The following is a 22,730-nucleotide window of genomic DNA, read 5'->3' on the forward strand; positions in this document are numbered from 1 at the left end:
GTTTACCAGGCCACACACTGGTAAACCCTACATTATGGTTGATGATTTTAGTGACCGTCAGCCTCTGTATTAGAAAACTTTTATGAGAGAAAAAAAAAATTACATTCTGATGGAGACTGCACTTGTTGTCTAAGTGTGAGTATTTACTCTCATGTGCCAACATGCAGGATAGTGTGAAAGCCTGTGATTGGTGTCCCGTGGGGAGATGCATGCTGGGAAACAGACGAAAGAGTGCAGGCCGCTCGCAGAACTTCATCTGCCAGTGTCTCTCTCTCCTCTCTAAGTGTGTGTGTCCGTGTTCTCCCAATAGAATTTGATGCTTGGCTGTGAGTGATCCAGGACGGTTTGAAAGATAGTCCCGCTGGGGAAACCGGGAACAGGGAGGCATAACTTTTATGAAATACACTTTTGTGGAGCTGTAACCTAAGCACTTTATATGGAAGGAATGTCTTGCTCTTTTGTCTCCATCTTTCTCTCCCTCCCTCTGGATCCCCCTTTTTCTCTCTCTCTCTCTCTCTCTCTCTCTCTCTCTCTCTCTCTCTCTCTCTCTCTCTCGTCTCCGCCTCGGTCTCTCTCGCCTCCGCCTCGGTCTCTCTCGCCTCCATTCGTGACTGGACGGCTGAAATGTGTTTTTCATTGTCTCTATGTGCTGTAGTCCTCCCATTTTCACATGTCTGCATACTTTTGACATTAAATCTCTGTTTCTTTCGGCCTCAAACACTCTCGCACACACACTGCTGCTCATACTGCTGAAAACTCAATGGTGTAATTGAAAAGCCAGCTGTGACTCCATATATACTGTACGAAAAAATGGTTCACTCAGACTTTTGGACATTGTTTTATTCAGTGTTGCAGCGTTAAGAGTGGATTCAGAGATCATTTAAACAAAAATGTGTTTCATTTAATTCGTACCAAAATTACATTTGACATAAGTGTGTCCGTCCCCCTGTTGATGGAGTAAATCAGTTTGTGTGTTTTAATAAGGGAAGACTCGCATTTTTTTGGAACCAAATGAAAAACTCAACATGAAATCAAAATTGACCACATTTACTTGCATAACTATCATTCATGGTCTTATTGTGACCAATTTATTGGCGCACATTATTCATTTTGCTATTTACCTCTGCTTTCACTTGGGTTGCAAAAACACTATGCAGAATTGCAATTTGAATTTTAAGAAGTACAATTAAAATGATTTGAAATTCAAAGAAATCCAAATGTTAGAACTACAAGTGTAGCTAGAAAATGAAGATTCATCAAAACTTTGAATGATGGCTTGAATAAGCCTTGTCTGAAAGTTATAAAAGTCTAAAGGCCTTTTTAAGGGTTTTATACTTTATTTAATAAATTAACTTTTGATCGATAAATTCCACTTCCTGTGAAGCATGACCAATTCACTTAAAATTTCAACTCATTAACTGAAAGGAAGCCAATTCAAGAGTTCTGAATGCTTGCTCATAATACTCTCATAAGACTTTATCTCTCACTTAGGCCACAAAAACGGTTGGATAATTTCAACCAACTGTTTTAACAAACTCATATTTGGTTTGGCTTTAACGTCCGCTTTTCACAGTCCAATCAACTCCCACTAAAATAAATCAAGTTGTTCCCTGTTTCTTTTTCTTGTTGAATATCGTTTCACTTGAAAATATATTATGTTGTGGACAAAATAACATTGAATTTAAGATTTAGACATTGAAAAACACATAGTGATTGACCTCTAAGCTGGAAGTTGGGGGTTGTGTCCCTTTCAATTTACATGGTGGTTACAACCATGGATGTAATATTCTCTCTCTTTTGGTAAAAGTATACAGATGTTTGTCAAAAGCACAATGGTGCATCATAGTCAGGATTACATAGATGATTGGAGGATTATAACTGTAATAAATACAGATCACTGATATATAAATAACAAATGAATACTGCGGGTTGGAGGTGAGTCCTTAAATTAACTCTTACAAAAACAAACAACTATAAAACATGAAGTATATTTACAGACCAACATTACCCCCCGAATGCAGACGGGGCCTGGCGAACAGTTGAGCCCAGTGCTAGTCCTGTTACAGACAAGCCTCCAAAGCAAGAGGCCAAAGATCTTTGATTAAAAACCTGCGATTGAGGCTTTGAAGTCATCAGTCCAAGCAAGGGAGAGTCAGAACGAACAGACACCAATGAAGATATTGCAGTGGAGAAGAATGTAAGAAATAAAACAGTGAAAGAAAAATTTAGGAGATGGAGAAGAGCAGGAGATCCTGAAGTTGACCATATTGTCATCCGACTCAAACTTTTAGTTTTTTACGTCGTCTTCTGAATTTCGATGGACTGTTCAACAGACCAAAGGGCATCGGTGTTCAAGTCTGGATAAACACATGTCCTTTTAACTCCTTTTCACGATTTGTAATGCTGTTGGTACCAATGACGACTATACTGTACTATACATGTCAGTCCTCATAAACATAAATGTGTGATTATAAATAAGTGCTGAAGTGAGTTATGAGTACATTCAAGCAATTTAGACTCATGTGATATGAGGGTGAGGTCCTGGGGTGAACCTCAGTCTATTGGCCGGATCATCATACGGACTGATTTGAGCGAGTAGAACCCGCCTCCATACTCCGCCCAGAAGATCCCATCTTGGAACTTGCTGCGATACACACCACCGGAGTACCACACGCCGTTCAGATTGGTTTGACCACACGCGTTGTACCACCAGCCGCCTTTGTGGAAATGAGCGCAGTTGCCTGTGATAGAAGAATATGGAGAAGAGAATACAATAAGAATGACAACACTTTTTCAAAGCTTTTGCTCATGTCAGAACCAATTCCAGACAACCCTTGTCAGTTGAACTCAAGTACAGTTTCTTGGTGCGTCCCCGATAAAACGAATCAAGCATCATTGGCAATCAAATCTGTAGTGGGACGTTATTAGCTTTGGAGCTGTCAGGGTCGTATGACATTTGGAATGATACTTAGAATGATGGCTTGACAAAAGCTTACCTGAATGTTAAGAAAATGCCTTTTCAGGGTTTTATAGACCTCGCAGACAAATATTTACACTTTATATATACTTTTTTATATTTTATAAATTAACTTCATACACCATAATTCTTCATTTCCCAGAATGCATTGCCTGTTGAATGTTTTTCAATTAAAATTCAATTAAAATCTAGGCTCCCAGGCCTAAAGAATAGTGTATATCTACAATAATTTTATTGACTGGTCTAAATGTATTATTATTATTATTATTATTATTATTATTATTACTATAAATTACAATGCTGCTGCCACTACTCCTACTATTATTATCATGAATATTATTGTTGTTACTACTAATACCAAATATACTAATACACTTTTACTACACAATGACTAATATACTAATACTAAATAATAATAATTCAATAAATTCTACTTACTGTAATTTCAATAAAAAATTTTCCAAACCCTAGTAAGGTTTTATATATTTAAATAAGCATTTATATTAAATGTCTATAAGTGTTTTTTTTGTTTGTTTTTTTTTGTTTTGTTTTTTAATGCAATCTTACTGTTCTAACTGGCTGTTAGCATCTGACCTGTAAAGGCATCTTTATCCCGGTCGAGCGTTGTGAAGGGTTTTCCATTGTGGCTTGTGAGGGAGTCTCCGGCATTGCCCTGGTAGGTGCCCAGTCTCAACCTGAAGGCCTCACTTTCAGACTCCAGACGGAAACTGCTGTACTCTGCATAAACCTTCTTCCCAACCCAGTCCTCCAGCTCCACCAGCAATTTGTAGTCCCCCTGCTTGGCTAGGTTATAGATGTTCTCCAATCCCAGCCAGTGCTCTCCATCTATGTTCCCAAAGCCTTTCTGTGTGGGAGAAGGAGTGAGGAAATAAGAGAAACTGTAATAGAGACAGAGTATGTGAGAGAGAAGTTTGATCTTTTCACCAATGGAAATAGTTAATCTAAGTCTTGAGTGCGCTTAGTGGATTTATGTGTGCTCCCCCGGCTGTGTGCAGTTATTTTACTTGTTTTCATTTTATTTGTGTCAGTGAGGAGGATTTGAGGTATTTTTCTGTACTAGGCCTTCAACTCTGGACTTACAATTCACTCATTTGGCAAGTGAACACACTCAACTTTGACAAAATCGGTGAAGTCACACTCCCAAGCCAGACTTTGCAGGGAACTTGAGAGCTACTTTAGAAAGGCATAACTAGATTTTTCCACCGATTTCAGCAGTGTACAGGGGGAAAATGGTCATTTTCGGGCCATTGCTCTTGGAAAGGGAATGAATTATGTGCTTTGGGTCTACAAGCCTCCTATGTATCACAGCTATAGTTCTATAGCTATAGTTTCCCCAAATAAAGGTGAAAACGTGTTGTGGAATACATAGCTTAGATGTTTTATTTCTTACCAATGATCTATTACCATGCACTAATATTATCAAATTTCTACCTGAAATTGATTAGTCATTACTTATTTTCATGTAATGGTCGATAACCTAAAACCCTGACAAATCTATATAACTGAAAAGTCTTGAGAACTGAACTAGTAAATCACTAATGGGCCTTACTGGTAATCTCATCGCACATTCCATCTATCTCACACATTCACTTACACGTACACACTCACGTGACAGGGATGTGGAACAGTTATGTAAATGCAGACAATGGGGCTGTCTCTTGAGGTTACCATATTTCCCTGATTCTTATCAGATGTTTAGACTTACTAAAGTTGGATAAAGTGTTAGGAAAAAAAGAGGACTTTACTGCTCATTCGTTTCTTAGTTTTTGCAGCATGCTTTGGTCCGTGTGTTGTGGGCCCTTACCTTGTAGTTCTCCCAGTTTCTGAAGAAGTTGACCGAGCCATCTTTCCTTCGCTGAAAAACGGTCCAGCCTCCGTTGTCTAATTTATGTTCACACCAGGCCTGAATCAGTCTATCACTACCCTCTGCCTTCAACAGATACATCCCACTGGTGCTGTGCCCTGCCTGCCGCACCTGAAAACAGTCTCTGAAAGGGCCTGAGGAAGACAGAGAGAAAAGTAAACTAGGTTTCTCATTTCAGTGTATAATATCTGGACCAGTACAGATACATTGATGAAGACCATTTGTATTCCCAATGTGACTTGCACATTCCTTCTAGCACGTAAATTAGTTCTGGTTCACTTGTGCATTCACATTATTTTGTTGTAATATTATGCTTGTGTTGTGTATACTGTATATCTGATTAATCTCGTGCAGCTCAAGCGGGTCATCCCCAATATTGACTAATTGGAATATTTAAAATAATCATATACAGCTATAACAATAATGCCACAGAGGAATAATAACATTGGAATCCCATTCGGAACTATTTCATCATGCTGATGAACAATAAAAATATTGACAGCCTATCAAAATCCGCCCAACTTTAAAGGGCTTGAGCATTTAAAGAAACAGACAATTTAACTGGAACACATGCTTATAATAAACAATGTTACCATCATTTGGTGGGTATGTTAATAGTTATTGCTCCTGTTGAAAAAGGGCCTTAACACTGTAAAAGGTACTGGCTGGTTCCAGTGTCTCTGTGTTTAGGTGGCTTTGATCGGGATTCGGACCTGCTATATTTAGGACACTTAATATAGAGGGCTTGGATCAGTTTAGGGAGTTTTCCTGACCATAGAGAGAAACTGTTGTCTTAACTGAATGCTCTCCCTGGTCTCTGGACTCATCATCTCTGCCCTGGGATCTCCCAGCACTTCAGATTTGGCTGAAAGATAAATACCCTTCTTTGTCCTGATGAAGTTACCATGCCCAGACACCAGCTCAGGCCTTCTGCGACTCCCTCTTCCTTTGGTTATTTTCCGCTTATTTTTCTTTTTCCTCTATACTTGAGCTTAAGCTAAAATCATTATCAGTCATATAGGGGTGAGCCAGAGATGTAGATTGAGAGAGGAAGAAAGTGAGATTCCCCTTTGCCAAAGGCCCTTTTGGGCGATATGGTTGGTGTGTTGTATAAGAGGAGTTTTCCTGTGTTGAGAGGAAGTTCTTCAGTAGCTCTTGCTGTGCTGAAACAGCTGTGTTAACCAGCCAGGTCCCAGTGTGGCCCTGACCGCCTGTCCATGAATGACAGCCATTGAGCTCATACAGACAGGCATTGTGCCGGCGGCTTCGAGCGGCAGGCATCGGCAGAGTGGGGGGAATGGGCGTTTTCTCTGCTTGGGTCCAGGAGGACCCTCAAACAGAACTGAGTCTTAGAGTCATCCAAAACTACTCTCTGAGCAGCTACTGTTTTTTTTTTTTTTTTATACAGTAATGATACATCTTCATTGGCCAAAAAGAAATAATACTGTACAACCCCAGAGGTTAGAAGAGTGTTTTGCTTTGGTCAGCTGCGGTTGTAATTCTCTGTGTTCTGAGGTGAAGTGGGCTATACTGAGCTGTCATTAGTGGTCAGTCACGAGAGAATCGGGCCCTATTGAGTTGCCTTGACCGCATGTGAGCCTGGACTCTGGAGCCGTTTGCCTCAGGAACTTAGAGATTGTATCAATGTTTAAGTCTTTGGTTCAGACTGAAGATCTGCTGGATAAGCAGTGGAGATTGTTTATTGTGAAATGTGGGTATGTGAAAAAGATGGGAATTGGAGAGACCTACCACTGGAGGCTGTGTTTGTAAAGGTTTGATGGTTGTAATATTTATACACTAAAGGCTGTTGTCCAAATTCACCATATCACACTTCCACATGCCTGCATATTTGGCCTTACAAAGTATAATTCTTTGGAGAATTGTTATGTTTTCCATTGTGTTGAAGGATGTCATGAGGTTACAGTCAAAATTCATTTTTTCTCTTGGCTATGTTCCAAAACCAAGTGAGCTGCCCACCTAGATAGCGTTTTTAGGTGTCATAGCTGTGCTCTCTATGTGAAGGCTAAAGGACGCTGCTATAAAAATACCTGGTTTTGGCCAAATTCTAAGGCCTCATTGTAAACAATCCCAAATTACTTTTGTGATGATCTCTGTTGATTTTTTTTTTTTTCGTTGACTCTTTTTTGCTGAAATTATGAACCGAGTTCAAGGAAAATGTTTATTATAAACATATTTCTATATTAGATTCAGTATAAAAAGTAAAGCTTATCAGCATGCTAATGTCAGCTGAAATTAGCTGAGAATTAGCTGATTATCGCTTAAGGAACACTTTTTTTACATGTTTGAAAAAGCATTTTAAATCAGACATTTATGAGGTTCTGTTGTCTTAGAAGATAGCTCCCTATATAGGCTTTATACATCCAGGTAGCTCATTAAGTTTTGGAGCGCAAGCATGGGTTTACCTCTCTCTTAAGTTACAAATTCAATGAATTCCTTTTAGGTAATAGATTTACAAGCTTCATTTCTCATACACACACAGATCGTTCCCCCTCTCTATTTCACATTTAGTCCTCTGTGTGTGCAGTAAAGTTGTGTTTTATGGTTTTGCCTTTTACTGACAGTTACATGGCTGTAAAACCTGTCAAGCAGGGATGTAGTCTTGAAAGTGGCAGCATAAATGTCGACCTTATACTGCTAGGAAGGGCAGAATGAGAGAGAGCAAACTCAGACAAACCTGCATTTTTGAGTGAATAAAATTTAAATCCTTGCAAAATGTATTTCGTATGTAATCTACTGAAGATGCAAAGCTGAGTGCTACATAAGTGTTTATGCCATTAAGCTTAGCTTAAAGTGCTGTAATAATGCAACAATGGCGTGTCTGATTTATTTGTCTTGTACAGTAAAAACGTCTTCAAGAACATCATTTTCAAGTATGGAAATTTCATATGTACTCTCAAAGTATGTGTCTCTCTCACTATGTCTTTTAGTAGTCATAGATGATTGCAGAAGTGGTATACCTAGTCGGATGTGCTTGCTTACACTGGCACCCATTTTGTTCTCATTGTCTGTCTGATGTATAATGCTTTCATCATCTGATATAACAACAGCTTGCCCCATTTTTGTTGCAACTTTATTCTTGAAACACATGGTCATGTAAATTGCTTTTAAGTTTAGATTTGTTAACAAAGGCGGCATCACTATCTTGCATGTGTGTGAAGGAGGGAAAATGTTTTTTTGAGTTTTGCTGGGTAAGTGCTTGAAGACATGTTGTTGCTTTTATGTTGCATGTTCTTGTTCCTATGGGTATCTTCACTCCTCACTGGACAGATACATTTTGATGCATTTATAGAGTAGGCATACAGAAGCCCAGTCCAGCTTAGACTACCATTTCCTCCACTTCACTCTCCTCTGACCCTCTTAAATCTACAGATTTTTCCAGGAGGCTCGTGTGAGTGCATGTTTTCACGTGTGCGCTCAGGAATCCATGAGCTCATATTTTGTTTTCATGGGCTGCCAGAGAGGATTCTGCAGGAGCAGAATAGAGGATTCTGTGATTTGTCTCAGTAACTTTTGGCATTACAACAGTGCATTAGCTGTTCCTGGCTATGTGTTCATGCTTTTGGAGGATGAGATCTCAATGCCACTCTCATTGGAAACATGTAGTGCCATCAGGGGTGAGCAATGTTTTTAGTGGCACAGAAGTCCAATTTGTTATTTTAGGTTTCAGAAGGTTGGTCATAAATGCCTCATTTGCAGCTACCTTTTGCAAACTTTTTCAGTGCCTACAATGATACTGGCTCCTGACTGCTACCCGACAATACAGTCTTTTTTTCTTTTTTTTTACTCTGTGGTAAGATTGTGAAACACGTGGCTTGACTTAACAAGAGCTTCCAGAATTCTGTCACATATTTTAAGTGATTTTGTCTCCCTGTCCCTTGTCACTTACCATCTGAAGTGAGGGTGCCCTGTGGGGGTGGTGGGATTCCTAGCGGGTCGGGCGTTGGGGCGTCCATTCGTGATCCTCTAGGAAATGCTCGGTTGTTGTTGTCTCTCTGAATCTCATTGGTGAAGCGGTTGTTGTTGGCCGGAATACTCTCCGGTACCACCTGAACCAGCGGAGGCACGGCCGGCAGATCTTGACGTCCATATCCACGGAGACAGCGCTCCTCAAGGGCAGCGATGAGCACCGATTGGTTGTTGACTGTGCCAGCAAGGCCTGCAAAACGCAGCTCCAACTCTTTGTAACGGGAGGCCAGTCGGAGCATCTCCGTGGTGACGTTCAATATGCGGTTCTCCAGCTGCGCCAGTTCTAGGGAGTTGTCCCTCTTGCGGATGATTTCATGAAGCAGCTGCATGTAGAGCTGTGTCACTCTGGAATTCATGTTACGAGACTCTTTGCGTAGAAGCTTCATCTCATTTACCAAGTTCCCGTCCACGTCTGCCACTAGTTGCAACATTTCAATCTCCCGTCGCTGCTTGGAAAGGACCTCCCGCACATCAGCAATGTCCATACGTGTCACCCGGTCTTTGTCTGGTTCAGGTCCAGTAGCAGAGGCGCAGATCGGGCCTGTGATCTTCTGCTGGGGCATCAGGAAAGTGTAGGAGCATTTCTTGGAGTCATCGGCAGGTGCTCGCCGTTGTCGAGATTGCATTACTTCATTTCCTGAGTGGCACTTGCTGAGCAAGCAGATGGAGAGGCAGAGCATGATGCCCATGCACCATGTTACACATCTCATGGTTGCTTCTATTATCACCTCACCTACTTTTTGTTTGCTTTTTTCTTCTGTTTACTCTTCTCTTCCTCAACCTCCGGACAGTGGTAAATCCAATTATTCACCTGTAAAAAGAGAGAAAATCAGCCGCCAATCAGCAATCTTGCACATCGTCAATTTACCTTTAAAACTTTTTTGTCTTACACATGGCATAGTAAGATTTTTGCATTAACTTTTACTGTTCTACACATCGACAAGGCCGGAGTATTTTTGTTTCTTTCAATGTTTTAATGGAATGCTGCCATGAAAAGTATGTGTATTAGCAGTTCAGCATGGTGTACAACCTTTACTCCTTCTGTTCTCACAGGCACCCTGGTGCTATTCAATCTTGTCTCAGACACTTAAATCAAACACACGTATGCTTCACATCCTCCACTAACACTTGCCCATATCCAGATGTTTCACATCCTTTGCTAACAGATCATCACTCCTCTGATGTCATCACCATGGCATTTTATACACAAAACCCATCTTCAGTGTGGACTATAACCATTCTCCCACCCTTGAAACTCCTGCTCTGTAACTCACCACCCCCTTCTCTACAGGGTTCAGTGGATCAAATTCCTAGGTGCTCTTACATCCTGCTGTGTATCCCACTCTGAAGAGTTCAGTATTTAACAATCTCCCGCTCTGAGTATCCCAGCATGTCTTCAGTATTTGGGATAGAAGCACTCTCCAGGAGCTGTGTTAGGCTCCTCTAATCCCAGTATCACCTTTCCCTCCATGCTGAGCTCTGCTTTTCATCAACACCTAGATGTGCTCGCTCCGGGTTCCCCTCCCTGTTTATACAGACACACATTTTTCAGTCAGCAATTCTGCCATCTGTGCTGTTGTGAGACCAAAAGTGTGTCTGTCTTGTCTGAAAGAACCAGACTTTTTTATTGCTAATCAGGGCCTTATATACTGTAGGCTGTAAGCAGTTTAGCCTGCCTTTCCTTTACTTGTTAAACTGAACCAGGTCAGTGGCCTCTATAGAGTTTTTATTCTGCTCTCTTCCTCAGTTCTTTTATTTTATTACATTGTTTAATATAACTTTATATTTTGTTTGCTTGAAGGCTCTACCTTCTGGTTCTAACTGAATGTAGTCAGTAATCTAAAGCTAACTTATGCTTAGGGGTGAGTTTCAAAACCACTGGCTCTGTATTTTAAAGCATAGAGTGAAAATGAAAGCCACAGTCTAATCGGCTCTGAACTAATCATACACGCTGGAGCAATTTGACACTGCAGGCTACAGACTTTGAGAAGCATGATGTGTGGAGTGAAGAGATTAGAAAGTGAGAATTGTGTAAGACAAGGTTTTAAGGAAAAGTCTGGGCTATAGTGGAGAAAGTGGGTCACATACATAATCGTCCTTCTGGCTGCTCTGCCAAACAAGACACCTGGCCTTGAACCTGACTTCATGAGAAAAAAAAGATCTTGTGTTGTCCAGAAACCTGATGATTTGTCTCCATTTGTGTCTGTCTTCATTTTCCTCACTTTCTCTTGCTCTCTACTTCAGGGACCTGACTTACTCAACCTAATTATCTCTAACTATCAATGGACACTAAGTCAACTGGATTCCCTCCTGTCATTTTTCACAATCACACAGGAAAAACAATTCAAAATATTTTGGCTTGGGCGTAGTAATGGGCAGCTAACATATCCAGAACAGATGTGAAAATGTCGTCCGATGCCAAAACCGAACAATTCAGGACGTAGTGGTTCAGATGCTAACCTGAAGGATTGAGAGGAAAACTCTTACCTTCTAATTTGCTTATTTTTCTCTCCCTCCCTTCAGCCATAAAACGGAGGGCTGCATTTGTCTCCATTATGCAGTCTCTCGACCTTTCACCGTCACTAATAAATAGTAATGGACAACTAAGGTATGTGATTGCTCGTGGGCTACACAAGATGTGAATGTGCAATTCTGCTTTTGATTAACATAACATGGTTGTCTCAATATCTCATTTAACTGTTTTCAATTCCTATAGCTCAGCTAGTAATGTTGCAGGGAACACACAATCTGTGTGTATTTTGACCTGTATATTTGACTTTCACGTTTGGAAAAAGCAAGAGTCTGCCAAATGAATAAATGTAAATATTAACATTTTCGTCAGTTGTTACAACAGTTTTCAGTATAAATGGTTTGCTCCTCTGAGCTGTCAGAATTCTCGCATTGTAGACTAGCACTCGTACTAGAGATGTCAGTAGCTAGGATAACCAGTTAACTAGCAAGCTTAGGTTAATGTAATTCGTTTTTAAATGTGGATTTTGTCAACTTTGTTCTTGATTTTGGTTGCTTAGTACCAAACACTGCTCTATGGTGATCCCAATGGCTCCCTATCCTTTCCCCACCCATCTGAGTAATACAGCTCAACACTCTATATAGTCTACTCACTGTTCCCATGGTTCATTTCATCATCCTCTTTTAGCCTTGATGTGATGTATGGACAGCTGTGATCCTCTACTGTTCCAGCCAATTGGCTCTTCATGTGTTGTTAATAGCAATAATTCATAGAGCTTCCAGAACGGCTTCCAGACTGTTCTGATACCCTTGGGTTCCTCTGATGTTTTTACAAAGTCAGTATCACTGTTATGATGTCACCGACAAGTGTAGCACATTAACATTTAATCCGTGTTCTTGGTTTCATTGGGTTTGACTCTGCTAACATCAGTCATGCTGGCTGTCAAAGACTAAATCCCAGCGGTTCCACTGCATTGGGCAGAATTAGAGGTTGTTCACGACTTTCTTTCTTTTTTTTTCTTTTTTTTTTTTTTTTACTTTGAGGCGCATTACTGATCATTGGAAAGAACCAAGGATCTCGACATGCCATCTTAAAAACAAGGCGCTCGTGAACAAGACACTGAAAAAGCAGCAAGACTTGCCGTTACAGTCAAAGACGTCAGCCCATTTTGCAGTTAAAAAGCTAAATCAAAACATGTTCTTTTTTCCAGCTGTGTTGGTTGTATTTCTTTGGAAATATGTACAAATGGATGTTTTTGACATTGCAATGTATCTTACAACTTTATCAGCGTCTCACACCATCAGTGCCTAGGTTAAAATGTGTCATATAAAAAGAAGTTGAACTTTTAAAACTACATCTCGATACCACTGCAATATGTTCCATTGCGCTTTGTCTTACTGTTTCCGGTCGCAGTAACGCATACTGTGAACAACCCTATGGAATATCATTATGGAACCTGCTGTACAAACAAAACTCGGTTAAACGGGGTCCCTGGGTTCATTTTATAGTTCATCACAGAAATCAGCTTTTCCTCAGTCCTGTTTTTGTCTCAGTTATCCATCTTACAAATACCCAGAAGAAGGGTATTTGCCTGGACACATTTGTTTTAGTAATAAAGTCTCACTTATTCCATATTTTTACAGAGTGCTGCCAAAATCCTTTATTCCTCAAGAGTATTTTTTTTGTAAAGCTCAGCTTAGAGAGAGGGATAGCTACTGAGTTTTGTTTATACTTGCGTCTTGGAAGGCAGATTTGCCAATTCTCTCTCACACTCTCTTTTTACTGTTCCATCTTTGTTATTTATACTTGATCACCATCTATTCTAATGTACTCAATGTCTTTACAGTAAGTGTCATTTGTAATTCCAGCATGTAGAGCTGAAGAGTCCAGCATGGCACCTTCTTGTCTGGCCTTGTTAACAACACTCCATAGGGTTGATGCTGACATCAGCATCTGCTCTGTTGCGTTTATGCCTTTGGCTTTATAAGAACCTTCTGAATACGCATGTAGACGATGAAAAAGCTCTTTCAAAAGCCAAACTATTCCTGGTCGATTCATCTAATCATCTATTCAGTTACTTGTGGATAATTTCACAATGGCAAACGCTGCTTTCTGGCTGGCCTGCTTGTGTGCGATGTGCTTTGGTGGGCCACCAGGAGCTGTTTTTCCTTGGCTGTGCTTAGGGTTGGATCTGAGCTCAGTCGTTAGCTCATTCCCTTTCTCATCGCTTAGCGCCCAGCTCCTCATTTCAGCCTGTGGTGTCTGGCATGACATTATTGACTTCCTCTGAAGTGAGTAAAAGAGTTTGAGCTCTTGTTTTTGTGGGATTTATGCCCAAGTGTCTTTGATTTCTGGTCAGCTGTTTCAAGTCAAAATTTGATTGGGCAGTTGAGAGCTGTTTAAACGGTTAACTAGAAAACAGCGGGTAATATAAGGTGTTTTGTTAAGGGTGTTTGTACTCTTGTTGAGAAAGCTTTGATATGGGACCATAAAGTCCCGTATTTTTCTTGCAAAGTTTATTAGTTCAATGAGCTGAGTGTCAGTTTGAACAGTTTTATGAGACAAAAGGTTATTGCTGTAAAGTTTAGACAAGGATACGAAGCGTTTTAAAACGCTGTGTTCCTTGGAGAATGCGGGGAGGAAAAATTTAGAGAAATACTTATAAAGATTTTTATTTTATTTGTAAAGCAAAGAAGTCCCAAGACAAACATAATGGTTTATAATGCAGCATAGTGTAAATGATGTTACCTAAATCTCTAATCACGTTCCAGAGTTAGTTGCTGTTTACATCCTAATGAATGTAGCTGTTTGTACAAGATGGCCAATTTTACGTTTATATGATTAGTCACTGAACTTTGAAAGAAATAAGATCTGAGCTAGTCAACCCAACAACTAGCTCCATAAAATTTTAAGAGACCAGTCTGTGGTTTCCATGACTCAACAAGATGTTACATTTAAACACTGCAGTTACTTTGACAGTATAGTGGTCCACAACAATCCCCGGCTCTGACCAACAGTTTTTGAGATATTGTAAAGAGACTCTTAAAAGCTAATCTCAAAAGCCAGACAACTCTAATCCTACCTTGCTCATCCCATCAGCCATTGCTGCCATTTTACCACATGCATTTACACACAAACGCATACATTTTGGTAGTTAAATAGAATTTATCTGTTTTCCTTGAAAGAGAATTTATTTTTTGAAAAATATATCTAAGAATTCCACATCTGGCTGTCAGACTTTCCCAAGATGACGGCAGCCAGTCCAGTAAACACATAGACGCACTTCAAAAAATATTTCATAATGAGAAAGCAAGGAAGAAAAAAAAAGAAAGAAAGGAGAAGAAAGAGAAACAACTTGAGTGATGGAATGACAGGAGGGAATTGGAGGGAATGACGAGGACAAATGAGGGACCGTACTGAATTTGTTAGGATGCATGAGGCAGCACTGTTGGAAACAGAAGCTTTGAGAGTAAACAGAAGAGAATTCTCGTTCTGCTGTTCTTCATGAAATTCGTTATATTGGAACAACACGAGAGAAAGATGACTACACAAACAGCAGCTTTCTGTTATAATCTGAAGTCTGTACAATAATGCATCACACACGGGCCACGTTTGTCAACATGGTAGTATTTTATTTTTTTAGCATGGCTCAACATTTTAAAAGATCAGAAAACCTGGATGTTTCAACATATGATACGCTCTTGTTCAATCAGGAGGAGACGCTGACAAAATTAGTAAGATTGGAAGAGAGCGTAATAGCTAGGAAGGAGGAAAAGACGTCATATGAGATTGGAAAACATGCCCCAAGTTGCAATTTTTAACTCCATCCCAAGGAGTGCAGAAGGAAATGAGTGCTGGCAGAATGGAGACCAACAGGGCATGATGTAATGAATTTATGAAGTGAGATCTGGGCATGTGGGAACTTTAATTGAGTTTGGAGCCCACAGCTAAAGAAAAGCGAGAGCAGGAAAAAGCAGCAGTCATGTCCTAGAGAATGCAGCTTTTCACTGACCGTGGTTTGGAAGGCTCATACCTTGGTCCTGATCACCACCCACAAGCCCTTTTTAAAGCCTCTCAGAAGCTTCGTTTTGCTCAAAACTTGCTTATATTATGGGAACTTGCGAGTCATCAGAGACAGAGCAGAACGTTTTCTCCAGTTTGCTTGTACAAAGCTAAATCAGGCTTAAGGAATGATCACACTGAAAATGTTGACAGCTAGAAAAAGAATAGGCTTAAAACACATGGTTAAAGTTTGTTGCTTAATACTCCTTGTATTTGCTTCCATGTTGTTTTGAAAATGTTTCATAACATTTTAAAGAAAAGTTGATGTTCAATCACAAAAATGTGGTGTAACCAGCAAGTAAAATGTAATAGCAGATTTTCCCTAAACCTTGAATGCATGTGTACGAAGTATTGTTTTTAATAAGGTTGGACCACATGACATTTTACAACATGAACTGACCTTGTCTTTTCATAAAAAAATTCAAATGATCTAATATTTTAAGACACTTATTGACCTTCTTGCCTGCATGTTGGTTGCACCACATGACTTTTATCAAAATTAATTTTAATTTTGAAACTAAAAACATGCTCATCATAGAATCATGTATTTTGGAATGAATTGATAAGACAAATTAGCATCATGTTGTTGACCCTTAGTTGGAAAGCAGTCAAGTTTCCTTCAAATCTTTATGCGTTTTTGCATTCACTTTATTCCCAAATCCTTAAATCGCTCTCACGTTTAGCTTGGAATTTTTATTGGGCTCTGTTTTATTATGGTGAGTAAGATTGCAGCAGTTGCAGATGAAAGTGTGGGCCATTCCAGGCTTAGATTTTAAGAGAATATCGTATTTGGAAAAATTGTCTGAGACAGAGTAGATTGTGGCTGCTAAAATGACAGACAACCGAGGAAGAAGGAAGCCTAAAATCTTGACGCTGTGTGTATATCTGCAAAAGGCCAAATTCATCTCCACATGTTTCCAATTACCTTAGTGCTGCAGATGAGAACAAGCAATGCTTGTATTTTTCTGTTTTATCCTGTTGAAAGGAAGACGATAAACGGAACACTTTCTAAGAGAGAAGTGCTGGATCTTATCTGTTACGTGCAAGGGTGTATTGAAATTCATCTTACTACTTTTTCTTCATCTCATCATCATTTTTTTGGGGAATTAATTCAGCCCAGACCACATTAAAACCTTGTTTTATGGTATATTTAGGTGTGCTTTCTATTATTTGACAGTTTTTAAGAACTTTTAAGATTAAAGTTTGAAACTTCTTCAATTGGCATTGCTGGAATGTGTGCACATTCTAATATTTCCTTCATGAAATGCAAATCTAGAATCAGTTCTGCTGCCTGAAGTTCTTTGACAAAATATGATGCAGCTTTAAAATTCATGTTTGTTTTTAGATTAATGATTAATTAAAATGAATAAATAACATCCCCAATGTGTATCTGCATGCATTTAAAGAGGCTCACGACACGCGAACATCACAGATGTGATTCATCACCAGTACCCACAGGAATTGACCATTAAATCTGAACAATGGCAGTCTTTGGCATCACATTCTACTGTCACCCCTTCAGTTAAAATATTTCATACGTTTTCCCATTTCAGCATCTCTCTACAGTTTTACAAAATGCTCGTAGTGTCTTTTAGTGTGAAAGACAGAAAATGTAAGAAGTTTCACATGTGCTACAGGTGAACCATGTGCCCACACTTCAGCACGGAACGTTCTCTGAAGAGTAATGACATGGAACTTCGTCTAAGAGCAGCGGCTTTTTCTGTGAGCGGATTTTAGTTAGCTTTATGACTCTCAGAGGAAACATGTTTTTCTAACCTTTCACATTTTAGTCATTTGGTTTGGTTTCACTATTACGGTTATCTGCATAATGTGTTTACACAGGACATGTTCGTGCATCACATCTCACTGTTTTTATTGCACCACGTTACATGACACACTAAGTAAAAAAACTAGTTAAACTGCATTCTATTTCTTTCTGTACGTAAGATTATGTCCTCTTCATCTTTATTTACAACATTTGGTTTTGTTCAAATTGATGTCTACTGGTGCTGTTCCTTGTGTGGCTGACGGGAGCAGGGCATTATGGGTAATGGTGCTACAACACACACTAGGTTTGTGATTAGCCTTCAGAATGCCCAGTGTCAAATCAGAGAGGTGTGTATGCGCAACGAGAGAAGGTAGACGTCTCTACATGAGGAAGTGGTTAGTGTAAAACGACCTTCTGTCTTTGTAGGTTTGTTTTCTTTAACTAATTTTTTTATGAATAGAGTCCCTTATCCCCTACAAACAGTACATACGCTCAGTAAACCATATTTCCAAGAGCTTCAGCCAGAGGAACCGTGAGGAGCACCAGGCAACCAAGAAACATCTACAACATGCTACAATAGAATCCACAAACCACATTCCTCAAAATAAGACGGAATCCACAAAATACAGCCTTCACAGTACAAGAAAAGCCACAAGACACAAGCCTCAGAGTAGCCGGCAATGTTTTAGATAGCACAGTTGGAATCTCTGTGAGAGTATCAGTCTCAAAACATGCTGAGAGAGCAGCTCTTAACCAAGCAAACAAACACACCCATCCAGATGCATTTGCTCCCAATGCGTGACCTCGAAGTGGACCAGAAAACACAGAGTCAAATCCATCTCGTTTTCTGAAAAGCAAACAAACAGAATAAGAGGCGAAATTCTGGGTAATTCTCTGCCTTTGATGTTTGTCCTACTTTCCTGCTCTTGATTATGATGAAAGACAAAAGTAATCCAATGCAAACTCTCGGAACGACCCTATGACCAGACCATTTGGCCCACCCGTACCCTGGCTGAGCGCACAGGTCAGTAAATTAAGGAATTTGTTCCGAAAAACAAAAAATGCACATTGAATGTACAGGTAGAGGCATGTTCCAAACAAAAATGAAGGTAAACTTCCAGCTGCTGACAGATTGAGGGATGAAAAAGGAAATATCAGAGAAAATGTATGTAGAAAAAAACAAAAAACATAAGTGAGTGAAGAACTTTTACCCAGGTGTCTTCTGACCTTTTTTGCCGACTGTTTTCTGTTGAGATCCTTGTGGTTCACCGGTCCTTGGTGTCTTCCGTGATTCCTTATTCTCCCAGTGGCTCTCTAAAAGTCCTTAAAGTTACACACATCTCTTGTATCCAAGGATATTAAGGCCTCCCCCTCAAAGCTCTCGTGGTTTTGGATCCCCAGTGCCCAGGACGCTGCTCAGCCTAGTAGCGAGCTCCTGTCCGAGGGTTCACGGGATCTGGGGCAGTGCGCTCTGGAACCCTTCAGCTACTTTCTGGAGACTGAGGAACTCTCGGACAGCAACTCCAGTTTTTCATGAAGGATGAGGGAGGGGGTAGATGGAGGGGATCGGGGCATGTTTTTTTTCCCTCTTCCTTTTCTCCTTCTCTTTTTTGGAGGGAAGAGCCTAACTCCTCCTCTGATGTAACGGGTGCTGAAATAGAGACAGAATGACTCGACCCCTTCTAAAATTTCACCTCCCGTCAAACCTCTCATTCTTCAGGGGAGGAGGAGGGGATAGCAAGCGGTGGACAGGGATCTCTCTGAACTCAGGGAGAATAGGCTTGCGGTCTTTGTGGAGACGGAGAGGACTGCTTTCGCTTACAGCCCAGCAGCACGGGACTCCACTGATTTCTTCCTATGGTCTTGCTAGATGCACATGCTTTCAGGAGTCCTGAGATGATGGCACAAGTTGAATAGATAATGATCTACCCACGCATGTCTCTCAGATGTTTGTTTAAAATGGAAGGAGGAAACAGAGGATCATTTGGACAGTGTGGAGCATGTGTTTGAACAATCTGTCCAATGCCACCAGAATGTCCTTCCCTTGTTTCCTTGTGTGAATTTATAGCAGTAGTGCTGTTTGTGTGCAGTCACGACTGTTTGTGTGTTTGGCTCTTGTCGGATCTTCAGAAAGATCTTTATAGGGATGGTTGGCTCATAGATCAAAATTCACGATTTGCTCACCATCATGTTGTTCAAAAATTGTATGACTGACAGACTTCAGTGGGACTTAAAGGACGATATTTTAAAGAATGTCTTTTGTTTTTTCTCCATACAATGTCAAGTCATTGACTTTCTTTGTATTGACAAAAATAATTGAAACATTCTCTAAAAAAATATATTTTAGAAAGAATGTCACAAGTTTGGAACAACATGATGTAAGTGTGAATAAATTACACAATTTTCATGTTTGAGTGAACTGTCCCTATAAGGACCTTAAGGTTAGTTTTAAGGAATAGAGGTCTATGGGATGAACTACTGCACTAGAACACGTTTAAGTAGACATTATTTTGAATGTATAACCACAAATATATAAACATATTATATGTGCTTACATGTGACTAGTGTGGTAAAATCACTCACTTAAGTCTTTCAACTGCTTTCAGGACCGTGCAATGACAGTAAACCCTCTTTTTTTACATAATACATGCAAATGTATTCTGTAAATACCTTAACATGCAAATTTTTCCACTCGCAAGAATTATGTCAGTAACGCATTAAACAGAGGTCCATCCTTGAACAGTAGTCTTACTGATAAAGGCCATTTATACATTTTACAGGTACATTGTGGAATATAAGGTTTTTAACTAAATTTAAGCTGCCTATTTCTACTTTTTATGCCCCTGGAACTGTAAAAACTTACATTGTAATTGCATTAATTTAAACAAATTTGTTATTGTTTTTATTTGTTGTAACGAACTGAGGGACAGGTCAAATTTATGTGTAAAAGTCGTTATTGACAGCATGTTCTAGAAGGAAGAATTGATTGTTCTTTTTGTGAAATAATTTCGTACAGAAATGTTTCCCCATCAACTCTGTCAGTGTGTCTTATTTTGATCTTACAGGTTTTTCTCTTTGGTTGTTTGATCTCTGGTCTGTAGTATAGTTTGAGTATGAGTTTGTCGTTTATGTATTATTTTTAGTGTGTGTGTGTGTGTGTGTGTGTGTGTGTGTGTGTGTGTGTGTGTGTGTGTGTGTGTGTGTGTGTGTGTGTGTGTGTGAGTGTGAGAGTGTGAGAGAGAGTGTGTGAGAGTGATCGCCAGAGGTGTTTAAATGGAATTGTGATGCCTGAATGGCTGGACTTTACCCTCCTAAATGAGGTGTTAAGGAAATGGACAGACGTCTCCTGTTCGGTAGATTTTCTCCCATTCTGCTTTCCCACAATAATATTTAGCTTGTGCCTGAGCTTTGTCTGACATTCACAAAGCAGTCATCTCTCTTCTTGTCTCACGCTCTTTCACTTTATACATTGCACCAATGGTAAAATGACATGCACTACTGTTCAAATAGTTGGGGTCAGTAAGGTTTTTTTTTTAAGAAATGAATACTTTTATTAAGCAAGGATACATTAAATTGGTCAAAAGTAACAGTGAAGACATTCACATTGTTCCAAAAGATTTCTATTTCAAATCAATGGTGTTCTTCTGAACTTTCTATTCATTAAAAAAAATCCTTAAAATACATATTCCACATATAGTAACCAGCAACGGTTTTGATAATAATAAGAGATGTTGACATGTGACACTGAAGACTAGAGTAATGATGCTAAAAAATTAGCTTTGCCATCACAGAAATAATAAATTACATTTTAAATTTTCCAGCTTTATATTTCTATTATATTTCACGATATTACTGTTTTACTATATTTTGATCAAATAAATAAAATTTTACCAACCCCAAACTGTTGAACAGTAGTGTATTGTATACAGGGGGTCTAAAATTGTACGTTTTTTTTTTATTTATATATTGAATTATTTATTCATTGGTCATGCTTATAATTGTGGAATTCTTCTGTCAATCACTTGCTTGACTCCACCCACTGCACTTCCAATCCCACCACTCAGTATCCACCCACGCTACAGTACAGTTTGATATGTTACCTATCTAACCATTATGTCATCGTAAATTATTGTGGGATTCTCGTAAGTAATCTGGGATTGATTTGTCTCACATTATTTTCAAACTTTCATTTGTCACACCGTCATCCACATCGGTGGCTTGTGTAGTGTTGTTTTTGATGATCATCCCAGATGTGACGCCTTGATTTAATGTCTGTATAGGACTGGTACTTTTTTGCAGTCCCAAACTTATTTTCTTAAGAACATGCTGTCACAAACACACTTTAAAATCATCAATATTCACATTTTTCCAAACAGTGTGGCTGTAGAGTTGCATGCTGCCAAATGTTTCTCCAGAAGCTGCATATCTTTGTTCCTAATGCAGATACTTCCTGCACATAATGTTCCTCACTAATCCAAATATTTACTCAGTATGAAATAAGCACTCTAGACGGGCCAGAGAAAGCCTGTCTGTCCACCTCCCAACTATAGACAGACAAGAACAGAGCACAAAGAAAATTAAATATTTCTGATAGAAAAGGAGTAATAAAGAGATGAAGAATATGTAAAGTTACACAACTAAAGAAAATTGCTGCTTGAAATAATAGTTCACTTTTTTAAAATGAAAGTCTTCAGGTTGCTATTTTACTGTAAATTGTGTTCCAAAATTAAATGTATTTGTGTATGTGTATTTGCAGGTATATATCTGTCCGATCTGACCTACATCGATTCGGCGTATCCCTCCACTGGCAGCATTCTTGAAAACGAACAGCGTTCCAACCTCATGAACAACATTCTGAGAATCATCTCAGACCTGCAGAGATCCTGTGAATATGGTGCGTATCACATGTATGCTTATTGATACAAAAAGAAGTAAAGACCCGTTCACATCAAGGACCATAACTATAACGAAAAATATACAGTTCTAAAAATCATCCTAAATATTAAAGAATAGCAGAGTACACACCACAAATATAACGATAAATGTCACAGAGAAACAATATCATTGGAATCACTTTCAGAATAATTTTTTTCCAGTTGATGAACAATAAAGACATTGACAGCCAATCAGAATCAATCCTGCTTTAAAAAGAGCTTGATCATTTAAAGTGGCAGATGACAAAACTACTTAGAATAAACAGAACGATACTGCCCACGTGGACGCTAATATAGTCAGCTTTATAGTTACGTTCTTGGTGTAAACGGGCCTTAACTGTGTGAATTAATTTCTCCCGCTTTCTCAGATATCCCAGTATTGCCGCATGTCCAGAAGTATCTCAACTCTGTTCGCTACATTGAGGAGTTACAGAAGTTTGTGGAGGACGACAATTATAAGTGAGCAGGAGCTGTGTTCAGATTAGATTAGATTATATATTATAGTTTTTAGTGATACCATGTTTGTGTACGTATCAGGTTGTCCCTAAAGATTGAGCCACCAGCTACCAGCACACCTCGCACCACTGCCTCTAGAGAAGACCTCACAGGTGAGAAGCACTCGTAGCCCACACACATTGACGCTAAAG

At 39.4% G+C, this 22,730-nt stretch overlaps 2 protein-coding genes across 5 annotated transcripts in view; one reads left to right on the top strand and one right to left on the bottom strand.

Annotated features, from left to right (window-relative positions):
* Window positions 1-22,730, top strand: part of ralgps2 (Ral GEF with PH domain and SH3 binding motif 2) — a 135,647-nt gene that overhangs the window by 92,828 nt on the left and 20,089 nt on the right. For all 3 annotated transcript variants that reach the window (XM_081377761.1, XM_081377763.1, XM_081377762.1), the window contains exons 10-12: window positions 21,906-22,043; window positions 22,452-22,542; window positions 22,621-22,691. In XM_081377761.1, the coding sequence (XP_081233887.1) occupies window positions 21,906-22,043; window positions 22,452-22,542; window positions 22,621-22,691 (300 nt within the window). The remainder of the gene's footprint in view (window positions 1-21,905; window positions 22,044-22,451; window positions 22,543-22,620; window positions 22,692-22,730) is intronic.
* On the bottom strand, window positions 823-18,753 carry angptl1a (angiopoietin-like 1a). 2 transcript variants are annotated; one of them, XM_081379444.1, is made up of 5 exons: window positions 18,377-18,753; window positions 8,770-9,660; window positions 4,803-4,996; window positions 3,572-3,842; window positions 823-2,741 (listed from the first exon to the last, which is right to left on the bottom strand). In XM_081379444.1, the coding sequence occupies exons 2-5, from the start codon at window positions 9,557-9,559 to the stop codon at window positions 2,554-2,556; spliced, it is 1,443 nt and encodes a 480-aa protein (XP_081235570.1). In that variant the 5' UTR covers window positions 9,560-9,660; window positions 18,377-18,753; the 3' UTR covers window positions 823-2,553. The 2 variants fall into 2 exon arrangements, with proteins under 2 accessions (XP_081235570.1, XP_081235571.1); XM_081379445.1 differs by having other exon boundaries at window positions 18,361-18,650.

This window comes from Scardinius erythrophthalmus (genome assembly GCF_964197995.2).
Source record: "Scardinius erythrophthalmus genome assembly, chromosome: 11".
Lineage (NCBI taxonomy): Eukaryota > Metazoa > Chordata > Actinopteri > Cypriniformes > Leuciscidae > Scardinius > Scardinius erythrophthalmus.